Source organism: Emydura macquarii, unplaced genomic scaffold (genome assembly GCF_026122565.2).
Source record: "Emydura macquarii macquarii isolate MOO-44397 ecotype Brisbane River unplaced genomic scaffold, CSIRO-AGI_Emac_v2 contig_306, whole genome shotgun sequence".
NCBI lineage: Eukaryota > Metazoa > Chordata > Testudines > Chelidae > Emydura > Emydura macquarii.
In genome coordinates this window covers 8,053,634-8,072,655 of record NW_027130443.1, presented here as the reverse complement: position 1 = coordinate 8,072,655, position 19,022 = coordinate 8,053,634, and the positions used below count along the sequence as shown (strand labels likewise).

At 57.9% G+C, this 19,022-nt stretch overlaps 1 protein-coding gene across 1 annotated transcript; it reads right to left on the bottom strand.

Annotated features, from left to right (window-relative positions):
• Positions 1-186: 186 nt before the first annotated feature.
• On the bottom strand, positions 187-14,950 carry MPND (MPN domain containing). The gene is made up of 13 exons (XM_067558262.1): positions 14,874-14,950; positions 11,266-11,480; positions 10,399-10,629; positions 8,058-8,217; positions 5,729-5,813; positions 5,131-5,227; positions 4,180-4,252; positions 3,890-3,966; positions 3,344-3,512; positions 2,906-2,976; positions 2,265-2,354; positions 1,283-1,375; positions 187-838 (listed from the first exon to the last, which is right to left on the bottom strand). Exons 1-13 carry the CDS (start codon positions 14,878-14,880, stop codon positions 752-754), a joined length of 1,455 nt encoding a protein of 484 aa, XP_067414363.1. The 5' UTR covers positions 14,881-14,950; the 3' UTR covers positions 187-751.
• Between the last annotated feature and the right edge of the window lie 4,072 nt (positions 14,951-19,022).

The following is a 19,022-nucleotide window of genomic DNA, read 5'->3' as shown; positions in this document are numbered from 1 at the left end:
CTGACTTCACTCTTCTGTTCAATAGACCCTCTCGTGGGGAAGTGAAGTCACTCTGGCCGCAGGCTGGGCCCTTAAAACCTCCTGGGATGGCTTGTTCCAGGAAAGAGCAGTCAATTCTCTCAGCTTTGACTGCAGCTGCTGCTCTTCCCCTGAAGATGGGGGGACGGGTTTCATCATTCAATGCCAGCAGGAGTGTTCTCCATACACACTCCCTTCTGGAGTCTCCAGGGTTCCCCCCCCACACGTGCGTCTCCCTTTTAATGGCGTGGGGCGCAGCTTCCTTCTAAGCTCCAGGCCCAGCGCTGCAGTCTCACAACACACATCAGCAACTTGTTTTTAATCAGAACTACCGCTTCCACGAATAACTTACAGCTGGAGAGAGACTGCCCCAGCCCCCAGCGTCCCCTCGCCTTCTGAGCTACACGCTACACAACACCCCCATCGCCAGCCCACAGGCCCACCCGCGGGAGCTCCAGCGCTGATCCGGTCTGCGCTGCTGCTGCGTGCGCGGGATGGACGGGGACTGCTCCGTTCAGGGAAGCAGCGGGGGAAACAGCACCTCGTCTGCCGCGAGCTCGCCGGCTGCTAGAGATGTGCAGCTCCAACGTCGCTGCGAACACAGATTAACGTGCCCCCTGGGCTCAGCCGCCAAGTTAAGTCTCCCCAACCCTAGGGCTGGCAGGTTGAGCCTCCCCTGCAGTAAAGGCACCTGGTATGATGAGTTAATTGTAATTCAGGCTCCAGCCTGGCCTCAGCTGCTGTGCTTGAGGAGGCTGTAGATCTGTTCCAGGATGTGAGCGAAGCCCTGGTCTTTGGGAGTCCTGGAGGCGAGGGAGCCCTGCAATGGAAGCACGGTTCAGTTTGTCTTCCACCTCAGAGACATAGGACAAGCACCCGGGTCTGCACCGAATCGGTAAGGAAAGGTAGTTCTACAGGCAGCAGATCCTCAGCGTGGCTAAGCTAGCTCAGTTATCTGTCCCTGGGCACTAGACCTGTGCTCTGGATTTGCTTGAGTAAGGACTGCAGCAGAGGGGCTGCTATAAGCTATTAGACCCGCCCCGTGCTACATCCACATGGCCCAAGTTGTTTCAGTGTAGCTTAATACTGCAGGGCCAGTCAGAGAGCAGGGCTACAACGAAGAAAAGTGACCCAGCCTTCCCGGCACCTCTGGCAGCTCAGAGCAAGTCCAGAAAAGATGGCCACGCCCCCCCCCTCCACCATCTTCTCTGCAGGTGCTGTATTCTGGGTCTGCTTTTTCCCCGTTTCAACCCCATCCTCTCACCTTCAGCTTATCTAAGTAGGTCTGCTCCTGGCTCCATAGATCGTGAAACTTCACCAGGTCTGGAGCCCCTTTGTAAAACTCAACCAGCAGCATCTGGAGCAGCAAAAGGGAAGAGGAGTCAGCGGAAGGCGAACGATTGCTCAAGTCCAATAGGACGTGGGACCTGCGCCCTGCAATTTTGCAGTGGGGGATGATTGTCCTGTCAGCCCCAAGGGACCCGACCTTTCTTGTCCCGTGTAGAAGGAGGGTGGATTGGTCAAGACTAGACTTGGAATCTCTGCCCACTTGGTTCTAGTGAGGGCCTCTGCTTGTCCCCCTCTCCAGCCTACTCCTCCTGCTCACCGGAGGAGAGGGGAGTTGGTTTGGGCTGTGGACACGTAATGGATCTCTGACCTTCACTGCTCATCTACAGGGTGGTGACACCCAACCTCCAGATGGGCCCTTTGGCCGCACGTTTCTCCCACCACGGCTTGGAGCCGGGGCATTTTCGTTCTCTGAAATGGCTCTAAACAAAAGGTGCGAGGGACTCGCTGGAGGGATGGGGAGGGGAAGCCTGGGGGAGCTGCTTCATCTGGCTAAAAACACAGAGCACCAGGCAGCTCGGGGGGATGAGTGTGTGTCGGTCACCCAAGCCTGTAAGCAGAGTTCAGGCGGAGATGCATTGACTTCAGCCCCTTTCCTGCGCCGCTCTGCCCTGCTGGGGTGAGGAGGCGTGTCTGGCTCCCTGCGGCTGCTCTCAAACCCGGGGTGGCTGCATGTCACAGGCAGGCACAGCAGTGCTCCAGCGGGTACAATGGAGGAGACAGGCAGGTGCTACGGGGGAAGAGGGGCTGTGGACGTGGGGTATGAAGTTACTGAGACCAGTCTAGGACTGAAAGGAGATGTGTATGGTGCTGCTCGATAACCCCAGGTTGCGGGGGGAGGGGAGAGCCTGCCACACAGCCCCTGCTTGGGTTTCCCTCCCCCCATGCAGGGATCTCACCATCTCATGGAGGACGTCATTGGTTAGGAATCCATCCTGCACGTAGGTGACCTCCACTTCCATGGGGATGCCATAATCGTTGGGCCTTTGCTGAGAGAGGACAGGAAGCAAAGTGGTTTGCAGCCGGGGCCTGGCCCGGACTAACGCAGGACAAGCCAGGAACATCCGAGGCCAGGCTCACGCAAGGGCCGGGGGCGGCTGAGGCACACGCTTGATTTTTGGGGTCACACACCGCAGCGTTAGGAACGCCCTCCTCCTGGCCACGGCTCTCCAAGGCTCCCGGATGTTTATCGAGAGATGAGAGGGGGCTGATGGTTTCTCTGGCTGGAGAGAATGGAGTCCTCCCCAACCCCTCCGCAGGGGCCCGTATCCAAGAGCCCCCAGGGCCCGGCGTGCACTCTTTCTGCGTACCCCCCCCCCCGTGCCATGGGACCCCACAGCAGGCAATTCTCTGTTGCCAGGATCCCCCACTGACAGCTGCTGGCGTGAGCTGCAGAGAACCAGCGAGGTCCACCTCCCCTCCGCGGCGGGAGAGCCAGCAGGAGTGGCGGGGGCGGAAACTTCATGACTGCTCTGCGCCCAGGGCTGTGACGCCAGCACTGGCCTGGCCCTGGCCCCTGCCTCCCTACTGGGGAACTCACCTCGGGCGGTGGCATGACCCAGAAGGGCGAGATTTTGGACTCCACGCCTTGGTTGCCGTGATAGTAAGGCGCTGTGGGGAGAGAGCACCAGGGCTTGAGCTGAGGCAGGGTTACCGCCCCCGCAGCCCACCCTGCCTTCCCAGGGGCTGGACGGCAGCTCCCAGGAGCGCAGGGAGGTGGTGTGAAGGAGACGGAGCAGCAGCTGGCAGCCCGGACGGCTGGGTTCACAGCACCTTGGGGAGGGAGCAGCCTGGTGCCCTGCACCAGAGGGCTTCAGACTCAGGCTGGGGGGTTTGTGGGCTGCCCAGCGGGTCTCAAGCTGCTGGCTGGTGTGGGCGAGGGGCGAGCTGTGTCCCCAGCGGGTTGCGCTGAAGGACAGGCCCCCCCTTGGTTCCCCAGCCCCCACGCCTGGCTCCCCCGGCACGGCCCTGCTCTTACCGCAGATGAGAGCCAGGCAGGGCTGGAAGCTGTTGTTGCTCCCCTGCAGCTTGAGCTGGTAGTCCATCTGGGCCTCGATGTCCTGCAGCGAGGGGAGGGCGTGGCTAAAGGGGTGGCTGTGGTACCAGCCCACCAGCGCCAGCCCCCGCATGAAGAGGTTCTGGCAGATCTGAGGCACGGGCAGAGAGAAGAGGAAGGAGCCATTAGAGATGGTCAGGGCATGCTGGGCTGGAGAACCCAGCGCTGGCTTCGCGGGGCTGGGGGGACCGGAGACAGGGCCAGGGGAGATGTGGCGCCAACGTCCCTTTGCCCCACACTGCTGCTCCCTACAGCAGCCGCTGCATCCCACCCAGCCTCCCCAGTTCGAGGACGGCGCGCGACCTCGCTGGCCGTGCAAGAGCCGCGGCTGAGTGGGGGGTGGCTGCCAGCCGGCTCCTGGCAGGGTACGAAGGGGTTAGATTGTGGCCCCAGGGCCGCAGCCTCCTGGCTGTCAGGGGGATGGTGCAGGCGCAGGCCAGGGCGAGCTAATGCCTCCTCCCCGGTTACCTCCTCCTCGACTGTGGCGGCTGATTCGGCGTCTTGGAGGCGCGTGCGGCAGGGGAACGCTCGCAGCACCGTCAGCACTGCAAGAAAAGCCACGGGTCAGCTCGGAGCCGGCAGCCGGCCCCACCATCCAACCAGCCGGGACAAGCTGCTTGGAGTTAACGCCCCCAGCCTGGGAGCCTCGCGGGCCCAAACCGGGGCCTTGCATCTCAGCCCCCAGGCAGCCTAGGAAGAGCCTGGCGTGGCCGGGACAGCCCCAGCGAAACGAACCCCAAACCTCAGCGTGTACCTACACTGGCTGCTGGTGTCCCATCTGCCTCCCAGGTAGCCAACCACCTCACTCCTCGTCAGGTGGCTGTGAAAGTCCTAAAGAGGGAACGCGGGAGAGTTTAAAACAAGGGCAGTTCCCTTCCCCCTCCCCGCTCCAGCCCTTCCCTGCCCGGCTCCCACACCTGCACCCAAAGGTGTTGCACACACCCCCCCCCCCGCAAGTCTCCAGCAGGAGGTGTCTGGGTGACAGCCCAGCCCCGAGTCTGCTGCATTCTGCGGGTGTCACCCTTGGTTCAACGTCTCCCCGGCTGTGCGGATCTGTGATTCTCCCTCCCCTCCACACACACACCTTGGGGCCGAGGCAATGTTAATACAACACGATGCAGCCCCCGGGTCTTGCTTTGATCCTGAAGGAGTCCCAGGACGTTGCTACTAGTCTGCAAGTTGATCTGGCCAACAGGAGAGGGGGGTGGCCCCTTTAAGAGCCCAAAGGCCGGCTACCCTTTGGGGTGGGGAGGGGGGATCATTTTCTGTAGTCTCTGCTGACATCCCCAGCTGGGCAGATCTCTCTCTCTCACGCACAGCACGTGGCTGGCTGCCTCCACCACAACAGCTCGTATATTTTTAGCCCGGGACCCACATTTCTTCAGGCGACCAGCAGTTTCTTCAGCAGGCCCATTCTTCACCCGTCATCAGCCTCCTCCCTCAAACTGCCCCTCCTACGGTTAGCGATCGCCCTGCGTGCGGCAGCCCTTCCGCCCTGGGCACTGTCCCGCCCGGGGATGCTCTAGGAAGAGGCCAGTGGAAGTTTCAGTCGGCTCGTGGTGCCCCTCTCCCCCCAGCGGCTGTGGTGCCACCAGACCCAGGAAGGGGATGCAGCCTCGTGAACCTCACCTACCTTAACAGCGCCACGATGGAGGGAGTGTTCCCGGGGTTTTGGGGGGGGCGGGGGGTGAGGGGTGGCTGGTACATACCAGCAGCAGCAGCACGTTACTGGAGATGGCCACGTTGAAAGGTTGGAACTTGTTGATGGCGGTGAAGGAGGTCACTTCCACCAGGGTGTGGGGGTTCCTGGAACGCAAAAACCCCGATTTCCGAGACGCGTCCCCACATCCCAGCCTGCGCTGGCCTGAATCACCCCCCGCCTGGCCCTCTGGGGTTTGTCTCTTCTAAACACCAACACGCTGGGCTGAGGACCCAGGAGTTGGGGGGGAGAAGCCTTCTGTCCTGTGGGAAATTGAGCCTCTCCCCCCTGGGCTGGGGTTACCAGGAGCCGGAATAGTCAGGCCCAGGTTGGATTTGGGCAGATAGAGCTGTGTGTTGGTGGGCAGGCCCGGGACTGGAATAGCAGGGGTGATGCAGGACAGGATGGAGGGGAAGCCACAGAGCTGTGCAGCAGGGGGTGAGTGTCAGGAGTGGAGCAGCAGGGGCGCTGCAGGTGAGAAGGGGGGTGGGGACACATTGGCATTGACAGAATAACTAGCTCTCCCGCCAGCTTTGCCAACAGTGGGACAGAGGCACACTGGGAAGGGCGCTGCAGTCTCCGAAGAAGGGGCTGCAGTGGGGCGGTACCTGGCAGAGTCCCGGCTTCCGAGGGTGCAGTAACGGACGGGGGTGCGGTTCTTGCTCTCCAGTCTCTTCCCATGGGGTCCATTATCTGCAAAGATAAAGAGACAAGTCCTCACTCAGTCCAGTTATGCCACACATTCAGGAGGGAAGGAGGGAAAGTTCCCAGGGACTCATCTCACTTCCGGTGCAAATCTCCAGACAGAATTAACCCTTCGCTTACATCTGCTGTCCTGGTTTACTGACGTCCAGCTAAAGGAGACGCTGTCTGGTTAAAAATCAAACCAGGGAGGCAGTGTGACTTAGTAGACAGAGCAGTGGACTGGGACTCAGAGGACGTGGGGTCTAATTCTGGCTCTGCCACTGGCCTACGTGTGATCTTGGACACGTCACTTCTGTGCTCTGTTCCTAAGTTTCTCCATCTGTAAAATGGGCATAATGCTGCTGAACTCCTTTGGAAAGCACTTTGAGATCTACTAATGAAAAATGATACATAAGAGCTGGGGATTATTATTATTAATAAAAAATAACCTATTTCCTCCTCTCTGTGACCACCTGAGATCCCTACAACAGGACAACCATCTGAGACAGCCATTCAACAGGATAAATTTGCATATAACTTTCATGCTTCAGGGCATAAGCCAATCATTAACTTCCTGGGGTCAGGAAGAAACCTCCCCTATGGGTAGGTTCTCTCATAACTGCCCATTGCAGCATTCCTAACATCTTCCTCTGAAGCATCTGGTGCTGCCACTGTCCCATTTGCTGCCATCACATTCACTCTACGTGTGTGGTGTTATTTATGATTTGTATTACTATAGCACCCAGATGCCCCAAGCATGGACCAGCACCTGGCTGCGCTAGGTGCTCTACAAACATATATGTTTCCTGATCCCCTTACCCTTTGTCTGTCCTGCCTGTTTAGAGGATAAGCTCTCCCAGGCAGGGACTGATGACTACTCTGCATCTGTGCAGTGTTGAGCACAATGGGGCCCTGATCTTGGCTGGTCCTGAGGCACTGCCTTAATAAACAATTGAACTGAAGATGAGGTAGGACACTGGATTTGTTGGAGTCACCATTCCAACCAGTATAGCAATTCCTATGATCCGGAAGAAGCTTTACAATCTAGCTGGCGCCTCCCTATCTTGTTCTGAGGTTCTCTCTGCCCAGGATGAATGCAGAGGTGTCAGTTTCATTTGTTCTTTCTGGTCAGTTTCACTTCAGGCCTGGAGGCAGGGCTGCAAATCTGGAGACCACAGAGGCTGCCAGAGGAATCCTATGAAACGCTTTCTTTAGCATTTAAATCTCACCCAAACGGTTTTTGATGATCCTGGACTTTGTTTTTACAAAACCTGCCGGGAACTTGGGGCCAAAGTGGGGTTGGCAGCGTCAGCGACCCTAAAACCAAAACTCCAGAGTCCAGAGTCTGGCGACAGCCTCGCTGAGCTGTGGGAGAATCATCTCCACCCTGTGCCCCGAGGCTGGCATGCAGCATTCCCACCCTTTGCCAGTGTGCGTCGAGAATGCTGCCAGCACGGGGTGCAGGGCAATAGAGAGTCTGTGGCTGTGTCTTCACTGCAAAAGAACAGGTGGGTTTATACACTGAGTTAGCTAATGGATCTAAGGGTGCATCTACACTGCAATTGGGCGGGGCGCCTGCAGCAGGTGTAGACGCTTTAGCTAGATCCAGGCTAGCTCCAGTAACAAGAGCAGCACAGCTGCAACAGCCGCTCGCGGAGGTTACCAGCGTCCTGCGAGCGGGGCCAGCCCGTGATGCTGTGCACGCTGCCGCGGCGTGTCTGTCATTCATTGTTATTCGAGTTAGCGCCATCAAAGCTAGCTCAGGGAGGTCACAGCAGTGTAGACGGACCGGAAAATCCTCATGGAGACCAGGTCCCGTGGCTTTTGACCTCCACGTAGCTAGTGGAGGCCGACCCCAGAGCGTGAGGCCTAGGGTTGTCCTGGGCTAGTGACATCGAGGTGAAACGAACCTGCACCCCCACCGCCACTAGTCTTGGAGATTGTTGAAAATTACTGTTTTGCAACGAAGGCATAAGCAACGAGGCAGAGAGATGGCTTCAGGAGGCAGGGGCTGCAGAGAGGAAGGCTCTCACACCCCCCAGTGCCGAGGCAGGAGGGCGGGACGGCAAGGTGAGCGGTGCTAGATGGGCAGAGGCATCGGGGAAAGGGAGAAGTGAGATGCAATGGCTAAGAATTACCCTGGTCAATCCACATCCTGCCCCTTAGATGCCCACCCACCAGGGAGCAGAGCAGACCAGAAGCCCCCATCCCCAGTGCAGAGCAGGCCGTTCCTAGCCTTTAACCCAGCCTTACCAGCGCTGTGTTGCTCCACCAGGCTCTTGCTTTGCTGCTTCCTGCTTTTCTCCTCCAGTTTCTTGCCAAGAACGGGCTCCGAGATGGCGATTTTACCATCCCTGGCCGTCTCCTCCTCCTCCTCCGCCAAGTCCTCCTCCTCCCCTTCGCTCACCAAACCCTGCAGGGTGGGGAGAGAGGGGGTGGGGGTGATATGACAATCCTGTCCCCTGCAGGCCTCAGTGCAGAACCGGTGCTTCTTACTCACCCCCCAGGCCAGACCCCTAAGGACTCCCATGCCCCAGGGTCCAGGTCTCTGCAGGGACATTTCACAGGGGCAGAGCCATATGGGCACCCTCTGCTGGCACAGCGATAACTCAAAGAAGTGACTGCCACCAGCACCGCCACGGGGTAAGGTGCCAGCTGGCAGTGCTGCATGGCCGCTGTCCTGCCCGTTCCCTCGGGCATCGGAACGCCTGCCGGTCTAGGGCCTGTATCGGGTGAATAAGGTCCAGCTGGGAGACATCCAACCTCCCTCCTGCTCTCCTCAGCTGGTCACAAGAAAAGAAAGCCCAGACTTTTAAAGGTGTTTAGACTCCAAAGTGCCTCTGATCCCGTTTGAAAATGAGATTTAAGCTTCTTCATTCATAGATTCCCAGGCCAGAAGGGACCATTGTGATCATCTAGTCCAGTGATCTTCACTATTTTTCAAGCGGGGGCCACTTTGGCAAAAAACCTTCCATGTGCGAGCCACATCAACTCCTCAGTGAAGACACTGCTTGCTGCTCCTTCCTGATGTAACGGTACAGAGCCACTAACTAAAACTTTTGTTTGTTCATTTCATTAATATCCACAGTTACGGCCTTAGCTGCTTTTCCTCCTGTTTCACTTTCCCATTTTCTCTTCAATGGAATTAAGAATCGATCCATTTCTTTCCAGCAACTCACTGGGGCCCAAAAATAACATACGACAAACGCTCAAACACGCCGAGTTCTGCGTTGGTTGCGGTGGTAACATTACGGTTATCACACAAGGGATATACTGAGATATACTTATGGGCGCACGTCGGACCATGTGGTCAATGTGACGTGGAAAGGAGGCAGGCTTTGATAGGCTCGGTACAGATTCTACTGTTAAAAATAAAATCAATTGGAATAGAAAGTCAGGGAGCCGCACTTCAGGTCGATGGGTGCCGGGCCTTGCACTCATCTAAGCCTGACCTTCCGCAGAGCACAGGCCAGGGAATTTCCCCACAATAATTCCCACAGCGCGTCTTGCACATGAACGTCCGATGTGGATTTCAAAATCGCTGGGGACAGAGCCGTCATCACGACCCTTGGCAAAAAATGTCAAAGGTGCATCAAAAACGGGCACCTTATTTCCTGGCTGTATTTGTCTAGCTTCAACTTCCAGCTCTTGGCTTGTGTTCGGCCTTTCTCGGCCAGTCTGACGAGCCCGTTATTAAATATTTGTCCCCCGGGTAGGTTCTCAGAGGTACTAACTCAGTTCGGTGTTGTGACGCTCAGCACAGCCCGGCCTACGTGCCTTTAAAAACCTAGAGACACAAGGCGGGGGCAGCAACGTCTTTTACTGGGTGAAAGAGACAAGCTTTCAAGCCACACAAAGCTCTCCTTCCCTCTGGCGCCCTGTAAACGCGGAAGCTCATCTCTTTCACCGTCCGGAGCCGGTCCAATAAAAGCTATTCCCTCCCCCACCATGTCTCTCTAATATCCGGCAGCCAGCACAGTTACAAACACATTCAAAACGGAGGCTTAAGAGCCCAGGCCTCTTTCCAGCACAGGGGGCCATCATCTTCTAGAAGTTCCTGCGGACCTGGTTCCCCTGTGCCCTCCAGTGGTCCAGGGTCCCCTGGGGGCTATGGGAGATAGGGCGAGACACACAGAGCCAGTCAGGGGATGGGGGGGAGGTGGAGGGGAACAGCTCCCACCAAGAGGTGGGAGAGAACAAATGGAACCTAGAGAGGTCACGACCTGCGGTCCCAGAACCCAGGAGGGAAGTCGGATTGCAAGCTGCTCGGGGCAGGGGCTGTTGTGTTCTGTGTTTGTGCAGCACCTGGCGCAATAAGGCTTGGTCCACAATGGGGACTCCTGGGCGCGACTGCAGTATAAACCACCACGCAGCAGCGCTGCAAACCTGGCATCTGCGCAACCCCGCAGCGTCCCGGAGGCCAGGGGAATTGAGCCTTCGTGTCCCTCTAGGGCTTCCTCCCTCCTATGGCAAACAGGCCCCTCCAATCCTCCCTCCTTTCCTGGGGGCAAAAGGGGAAGTGGATCCCAGGGGTCCCTTCCCTTGCCATGCAGGTTCGACCCAGGAGGGGGACAGGGGCCGGCACCCAACTCACCTCCTCGGCCGCGCAGACGTTGGGCTGGTGCTTCTTCAGCCAGGCAGCCTTGCACTGGTCCAGCTTCTGCCCCTTGTACCTCACCGAGGCCCAGCCGCATCCCGATTTCTTCGCCGGGTTCACCAGCTTCTTGCAGTACGTGGCCCAGGCGCTGGGCGAATTGAACACCTGCCCCGTCTCCTGCCAGGTGATCTTCCCGTCGGGCAGCAGGTCCCCTAGGAACCTCTTCCCCTGGGAGAGCAGGAGGGAAGCAGCCACCTCCGTTCACACGATGCCACGGGGCGGAAGCCCCTGAGGAAGGCCCAGCGAGGAGGAGGAGGGCAGGGGATTCTCCTATCCCCAGAGGTGCCTGAGCTTTGCCCCTCGAGCGGCTGTGCGGGCATCGACCCAGGAGTCCCACTCCCCACGGGCAGGCAGACACGCTCGCCGGGCTTGGGACAGGAGGAAATCGCTCCTGGGCCAGATTCACCAGCAACAAAAACCCGCTGCTGGGCAGCTCTGGGCCCCCGAAGGGGATCGAGGCAGGACCCGGGTCTGGGAGTGTGAGGGGAAGGGATGGCAAAGCAAGGAGAGTCTGTCTGTGGAGGGGGAGGAAGATCAGAGCCCCCCCCCCCCAGGTTGTGGGGCGGGGGAGGCTGTCATGTGGGGATCCCTGTTTGGTGTTAGTCCACTTTTGCTTGGCCCTGTGGCCGCAGGCTGGCCCCCGTGGCCCCCCAAGTAACCATTAAAGAGGCTTTCGGAGCCAAGGGCGGCCATTCTGGAGCCACGGGCACCCCCAGCCCCCCGGGAGCAGCAGGCGCGCGTTGGTGCCAGCCAGCGGGGACGGAGCCCCAGCCCGCTCGGCGCCCGCCCGCCCGCTGCCCTCACCAGGTAGTAGATGGAGAGCACGCCCTCCCCCGGCTCGATCAGGCCGTCCTTGAGCAGGACTCGCAGCGTGATGCTGCGCCGCGTGAGGAGGTAGCCGCGCCCGCCCAGGGCTGGCTTCCCGGGGCTTTCGTTTTCAGGGTCTTCCAAGCTCATCTCCAGCTCCTCCTCGTCCTCTTCCAGCCCCTCCTCAGGTCCGGGGGAATCAGCATCCAGGGCTGGGAAACAAAAGCCACAGCCTGAGCTGGGGAAGGGGGAGCCAGGACTCCTGGGGGCCATCCCCGGCTCCAGAACAGAACATGGCCTATGGGTGTCTAACACCCATTCTATCCCGGTGTCAGATCTAGCGGTTAGAGCAAGGAGCCAAGGGGCAGGGAGCCCAAGTCTCACTCCAGATTCCACCGCCCACTCCCTGCGTGATGTTGGACGGGCCGCATGCCTGCTCCGTGCCTCGGTTTCCCCATCTAAAGGGAGGCTGACCAGGCTGATCTACTTAACAGGGGTTTGGGAGGCTGAACTCACTCAAGTTTGCGAAGTGCTTTGGACCCTCAGACAGGTGGGGGTACGGCAGGCGGCAGGGTCAGTACAATTATTAATAGGTCAGGAGACTAAACCCATGAGTCTGTTAAAGGGTCGCTGTTAAAAAGACAAGCCAGCCTTTAACGTCACGGCTTTCCTTGAGATCTTAACAACACGGGTGATGTTTAAAACTAAAACCAAATTTTAAGGCCTAAGTTTTCAGCAGGGTCTAGTGATTTTGTGCACCCATCTACAGGCACCTGACCGGGGTCTGGCAGGCAGAGGGGTGGGCATACAGCACTTTCTGGAAACTGGGCCCTCTGAAGGGTTTCAAATCGGGCCCCAGAAATCCCTTGGCATTTTTGAAAATTTGGACCCTAAAACTGCTCTTCGCTATTAAGTCAAACAAACAAAAAGAAGCAGGAAGGAGGCCAGGCAGACCCCGGGCTCGGCAAGTGCCTGCTGGAGGACCTTGGGCAAGTCATTGCCCCTCTGTGCCTCAGTTTCCCCATCTGTAGAATAGGGATAATGCTGCTGCCCTCCTTTGTAAATTGCTTTCCATCTGTTGATCTGAAAGTCCCATAGAAGAGCTAGGAAGGATTATTATTATTACCTTTATCATAAAACCAACAGGCTATTTTAGTGCCAACTGAATGACTCGCTCATGGTCACACAAGGAGTTTGTGGCCGGGCCAGGAATTGATCCCAGGTCTCCCAGGACCCAGCCCATTGCTCCACCTCCCTCCTACCCTCCACTGTCTTTGATGAAGTGATGCTGGTTTACCTCACTGAGGAGCTGGCCCCCTATATTTTAGTTCTCTGGGTACCTCTGGGAAATTCAAAGCCAAGCTTAATTAATAAATAAATAAGAGGAAACTGGCTGGCTGGTCAATATACGGCGCTTTAGCTGCAGGCAGCAGCAACTTCCCAAACTTCCTTAGATGGTTTCACTGGTTTCGGGCCAATATCCAAAGCAACCCGCTGCTATCGCCTCTTTGAGAAGGAAAAAGGAAAACCAGGGACCAGCCGATCTGGACTGTCCTCTCCACAGATGCCTTGCGCGCCCCCCCCCCCCCCCCCCCCGCCACACACCAGAGTCCTAACTATGCCGATCCAACCCTCGTCACCCCCTTCCCCGCCAAAGCATCCCTGCTCGGACCTCGTGGGGAGGAGACGGAGCTGGATGACCTGCCAGCAAAAGGCACCTACCACCTGCTTTTCTGAATGGCTGACGGGGGTGTCATGTGGGTTAGCTGAGAAGAATCCCACCGCCCAGGGAGCTGGCTAGCTCACCCGGCTTCCCAGCTCTAGAGATGCCCGAGGGGGCCCTGCCGGACAGCTGGGTCTTGGTTGTACAACTCACACGAGCAGGGATCAGCACAGACATCATCACAGCTCATGGCTGCGTGGAGCCCTTTGCTTGATCCGCTCGCCAGCCGGGTCCGCCTGTCCCAACAGCCCAGCCTCCCTCTTGGAGCCGCGTTAAACTGCCTGAGAATCTTGGTTTGAATTCAAAAGTGAATACCGATGCAGCCGCCTTCGCCCCCCCCTTGCCCGGTCACAGACAAGGATCTCCACGCACCAGGGCATCACCAGGGCAAATCCCTCCAAACCTAGTCAGGGGTCTGAATATTCACCACCAACAAATTCTAAATGGCCCATTTGAGAGGAAGATTTCCAGCCACCCCAGCAACGGTATCGTGTGACCCGCATAACCCCACAGGGCTCATTGGCGCGGGAGGAAATCCACGAAGGATCTTAAATATGGAAGAAACTGGAGAATTTCATGGGCAATTTGCAAGGTGGGAAAAGGGGGCAACGTTCGCTCAGGTCAGCGTTCGGTGCCAATTTCTGGCTCTGAGCCCCCCGCCCACTACAACAGGTTACCAGTGGGGGGCGCTACAGAGCCGCTGCAGCAGGGATGGCATGGGATGGGGCAGCAGCCCAGCAAAGCTGCTCCTGGCACTGCAGGGCAAGCGATGGGAGGCAGGGCCCCTTGCTGCCCCCCCACAGCGGAGGAGCAGATTCCCAGCGCCCGGGGGGGACACAGCCCAGGGAGGACAGTGTCAATTCACAACCGCATTGTGGCCACATGTCACCCATGGGCCAGCGCCCAGGTCTCCCAGCTGCAGCCCAGGGGAGCCCTAAAGCCACAGAGATGCACCCGCCCCTAGACCCTGCCAGTGCTCCCCCCCCCCGCAATCCACCCCCAGCTTCCAGGTTTGTCCGGAGCAGAACCGCTTTGCAACAACCTGAGATGGGCCTTTCACCTCCCAGCCCGTGGACGAGGTCACTGCCCTAATCCCCATTATTCTATAATTCCCTTACTGGAGGGGGGGGGGGTTGGAATGAGTGGGGGAGGGGCGAGTTAATGCAGCCCCCCCCCAGCTTGCTGGGCAGGTCGGTGCCCCTCCTCCCACACAGAAGCGGTTATTGCTGGGGCTGGGAGATCCAAGCCCCCCCGGACTGGGGGCTCTGTGCACCCACCCCCAGCAGTGGCAGGACTGGGGCTCTGCTGCTGCAATATGGGTCGGGATTTCTACAGCACCAGCCCCGGCCCCTCTGGGGAAATCCCCCTTGGCTCAGGGACGGCAGGTCCAATCCAGTCTCCCCCAGGAGTTGTAGAGCAAGGCGCCAGTGGGTGGGGAACTGCCCCTCTACCCCCCCTCCCCCACCAGCTGGGCAGGGGGCACCCAAGGCAGGCGGGTGACAGGAGGGCCAGGCGGATCTTTCCAAACAGGACCAGGACCTTGGAAAGGGATCAGCAGCTGGAGGGATGCGGGGGGGGGGAGGGCTGGGAGGAGTGTGCCGGGGGGCGGAGGATGTGGTGTGGGGGCGGAGTGTGCGAGGGGGGTGCGGGGGGTGCCAAGGGGGAGGAAGTGTGCCATGGGGGGAGGGGGTGTGGCACGGGGGGTGTGCGTTGGGGGAGGGGGTGTGGCACGGGGGAGGGGGAGCGATGGGGGGGCCCGGCCGCGTGCGGGGGTCTGACTCCGCAGCAGGGGCGGGTTGCCGGGGAAGGGCCCCGGCCCGGCAGCTGGGGGGACCCAGCCCAGGAACGGAGGGGTGCAGGCGGGGGGGCTCCGGGCCGGTACCTGCCATGGCTCCGCTCAGCCCTGGTTCCTGTTGTTCCTCCCCTCGGCGCAGGATGAATCAGACACTGGGGCTCCGTCCGGCGGCGGCTTCCCAGTACGTGATGATGCGGCCCCGCTTGTCTCCGCCTCCAGGTCCCCAGGCGGTCGGGGACACCCAGCCCCGCGGGGGGGGGACGCGGGGCAAGGAGTCACCCCCCAGCCCCCGGAGGCTGCGCGGAGGCCCTGGCCGGGCATGGAGGGTGCCTGGAGCTGGGGGCGGAGGGGTGCAGATGGGGGGAGGTGCATGGCGCCCCTGGGCGTGGAGTGGGTGGGGGGGTGCATGGAGTCCCGGGGGGGGGTGCCCGCAGCCCCCCACTTTGCGAGCACCGGCTCCAATCAGAGGCGCGGGACCCTGCGTTACTCCGAGGGCCCAGCTCCCCGGCCTGGGGCTGGTTTCCCGTCCCCCTGGCTCCCCTCTGCCCGAGGCTGGCTAGAGATCCCGGGGATCTCAAAGCGCATCACAACCGCATCCGCTGAACCTCAGCCCTTCCCCCCACCAGTATGATCCCCTGCACCTTGCAGAGGGGCAGACGGAGGCTCAGAGGCGCTAAGTGATCTGCCCAAAGCCCCAGAGAATCAGGAGCCCTGGCTCGCATCCCTCCTACTCTCCCCGCTAGAGCTGGGTCCGGGAATAGAACCCAGGAGTCCTGGCTCCCCCGCCCCCCCAATTCATTTCGAGTAAACATTTTGCAGCAGTTCCTCGTTTCAGGCGCCTGAGTTCTATACCCCGCCCTGTCACTGACTCCGGCTCACTCAAGGCGCCTGTCTGTGCCTCAGTTTACCCATTTGTCCAACCGGCTGGGGGAGGATAAGTTCACCCCAAGGTGAAAAGGGGCTAACCCTGTGCTGGGGCCGGCTGCGATGGCAACTCATCGCGTGCTACCCGTGCTCGCCCACCAGAAGGCACCAGCCCTTTGTGTCTTGGGAATTGCTGCTGAGAAGTGCAGAAGAAATGAAGTCGAGATTGCTCTGGCAACACCCAGCAATGCAGACAGACCTGCTGCCTTCCTGTCAGGTGCACGCAGAGCTCAAGGGGGCAGGATCCAACCCCGGCCACAGATCACACTGATAACACAAAGCAAGTCGGTTTCCAGGAGCCGGCTCCCCAAGACTGGTTCTTAAAGGGCCAGCACCACCTTGAAATTGCCTCAGTTTCATCACAGAAGCCTGAAGTTTCAGACTCTGCCTCTGCCAGTTTTTGTATTTTTTCCCCTCTCTCCGGTGTCTGTGTGAACGACCCGCACAGACGACAGGGCAGGCAGTGACTCCGGCTGCAGGCACTGTCAAAAACGCAAAGCAAGATGAAAACCACAAGAAAACATTTGTCTCCTTTAATCTCTTCCAGGAGGTGCCATCTTTGGCGGTTGCTAGACACGCCAAGAGGTAACAGACAGGTGATCAGATGCACATGGTTGATTTTTAAGTGGACATTGACCCCCCCTCCCCCACCGCCATTCCAAGCATTGAAACTATTAATCTATTTGTCACAAGCCAGCTGGTCTCAGTTCCAAGCAGTGCAAGAAGCCCTGAGCAATAGGGACCTGTTCCAATTACGTAGCCAGTCAATGTTTGACCCCATAGGTGCATAGGACACAATAAAAGCAGGACACTCAAGAATGAACTGGTCTTGGATGAGATCCAGATCTTATTGCAAACTCTTTGGGACAGAGACTTACTATATGTTTGTACAGCACGTAGCACAGTGGGAACATCAAATTAGCAGAAGCCCCCTAGGTGCTACCCACAATATAAATTAATAAATCTCCTATTGATTTCAGCATTCATCTTTTGGTTCAAGTCCAGTATGCTTCAAACCATTTCTCTGCTATTTGTTTTCCTTAAGGGTTTGGGAGGAATTCCAGGGGTCGATATACAGAATTAAGGCCAGAAGGTTTGACTGTAAGCGGTAATGGTCCATTATCATCTGTTTCTCTGTGTAGCCAAGAGCTAGTGGAAACAAACTTGCAAGATGCAAACATATGGGACCCAATTCTATAACTGGATTTGCCCAGGCAGGTCCTTGCGTCTGCCTGGATCCGACTTCGGGCTCAGGCCCACACCGTGTACAATTTTGCAGACATCAAATGCCCTGTTTTGTTACCAGTTTCGGCTCTGTCATGTGAGAAACTAACTGGAAATGTAACAATCGTATTTTTGGCTCTCCCCTTTTACAGTCATTATAGTCCCAAGCTGACCTTTCTTCTGCAAAAATTAAAAATAGGATCTGAGGCTTTTAAAAAAGAAAGGATCCTGCTAGCGCAAAAATAAATTGAAATTGGAGTCCATAAAATATAAAAATAGTTGGAAATGAAAGTGAACATATATAAGTTAAATAAAATTAAACAATCTAATCCTTCCTAGTCTATTTATGATCATTATTATGAACTGAGGTTGCCTGGTGTTGGGTCATTGCTCAGTGCTTACAAGAGATCTCCTTAGGGGTGTCTTGGTTCCAAGGGGCTCTGCAGGACAAGACTATCACAATGCCCTGCCCAGCCTCTTCTTCTGGGAAGCTCAGCCCTTAAAGGCATAGTACCTGTTACCACAGATGGAGGGAGATCTAAACTTTTGACCTTCTTGTGGTTGGGGATTCAACAGTTCCTGTTTTCAGCTCTGCCAAGTTCCTCATTCCCTTGTGAGGTTCAGAAGAGTTTAGCTGTGTATTTTTCTGTGGATTTCCTTTGGTTGCTTAAACAATGAGAGTTCTGTAGCACTTTAAAGACTAACTCTTTGGTTGCTTAGCTACTCCTCCAGGGCTTGAACCTGCCCTGTTGAGTCAATGAGAGCAGGCCCAGGGGGTCTGCCTAGGTGCTGAGATTTCCCCCCTAAAATCTCTCCCTGCTGCACCAGTTTGACTGTGGTGGGGACCAGCCGTTAGTGTTTTAACCCCACTCTGCTCTGAGCAGTTCAGGGTTAAATGGCGTGGGGTCTCCAAGGCCAGCTGCCTGCCTGCCTGTCTTCCACTAAGGGAGCTGCTAGTGCTGGGGAGAGCTGGCAGCTTCTGCTAGTGCAAGGGTCAGAGACTGCAGGGGGGAAAGTGCAGCCCAGGCTTTGTGGCCTGGGGCCAGGGACTGGAGATGGGACGTGTCAGGACTCCAGGGAGCATCCTCAAATACTCGCACTTTCACAATCCCCATCTGCAGGCGAGGTAGCTGTGGCTGGGGTTCCTCGGCTGTTCAGGGAATCTCTCTCCTCAGTTCTCTGTAGTGCCTCCAGCGTTGAGCATGGCGGCATCTGAGTGATGCCATCGCATCAGCCTCTGGCTACTAGGGGTCAGGTACCTAGGAAGCTCTCTGCACCCCTCCGGCTGCAGTGTTTGGCTGGGAGAAAAGTGTCCCACACTCTCCCCCATCAACCTCTTGACTGGGGGACCAGCCAGCTCCTCTCCCGCTACAGCTTCTGGAAGGAGGCGAATCCTGCTACTCTCCCCCTCCCCCCACCTCTTTTATTGGTGGGGTGAATGGGACCTCAACATGATCCCACTGTTGGCCTCTTATTCCCAACAGCAGCCATGAAACTGACCGGGACAGGAGCCCTCCTGTACAGACAAATCACACGGGAAGAGATTAGGGAACCTTGATGGCCAGCCCCAGTGTGATCCTATGTCACAAGGAGGCGTCGTTTAGCGTAGGAGAAATGGCTGGGTTCAGTGGGGCCCAAATGAGAGCGATTAGCTGCCTGCTCCGTTGGGGTGGAAGCAACAGCTGCTGGTTCTAAGGGAACTGACCTGGCTGGGCCTGCTCCCTATTGTCTCATTGCTCCATTGTGCTCCGCCACCGTCTGCATCCACCTTTGTCTCTGATCTTATCCTTAATCTTCTGGGCAGGGACCCTCTTCATCCTGTGTTTGTGCAGCACCGAGCGCCACAGGAGCCCTCGTCCACTGCACTACAAATAATGATTCCCATGCCGACTTTGCCGCTCGTGCGTGAAATCTGAAACCAGAGCAAATCCCCTTCCCAGGGGCAGACGGCCGGACGCCAGCGCCCCAGGGTTTGTGTGCACGGGACAGCAGCGCGGAACGGTGCAGGGGCCTGGGCCGGAGCGGTGCATTGAGCAGCGGGCGGCGGTGCTGGGCAGGTGGTCCAAGCAGACTGAAACAGGAGGGACG

Excerpts from the sequence above, each read along its gene's own strand:
- MPND (XM_067558262.1), bottom strand. Across the intron at positions 3,513-3,889 it reads CCGCCACAGTCGAGGAGGAG|ATCTGCCAGAACCTCTTCAT; the intron begins GTAACCGGGGAG and ends CCCGTGCCTCAG. Across the intron at positions 839-1,282 it reads CCTACTTAGATAAGCTGAAG|GGCTCCCTCGCCTCCAGGAC; the intron begins GTGAGAGGATGG and ends CTTCCATTGCAG.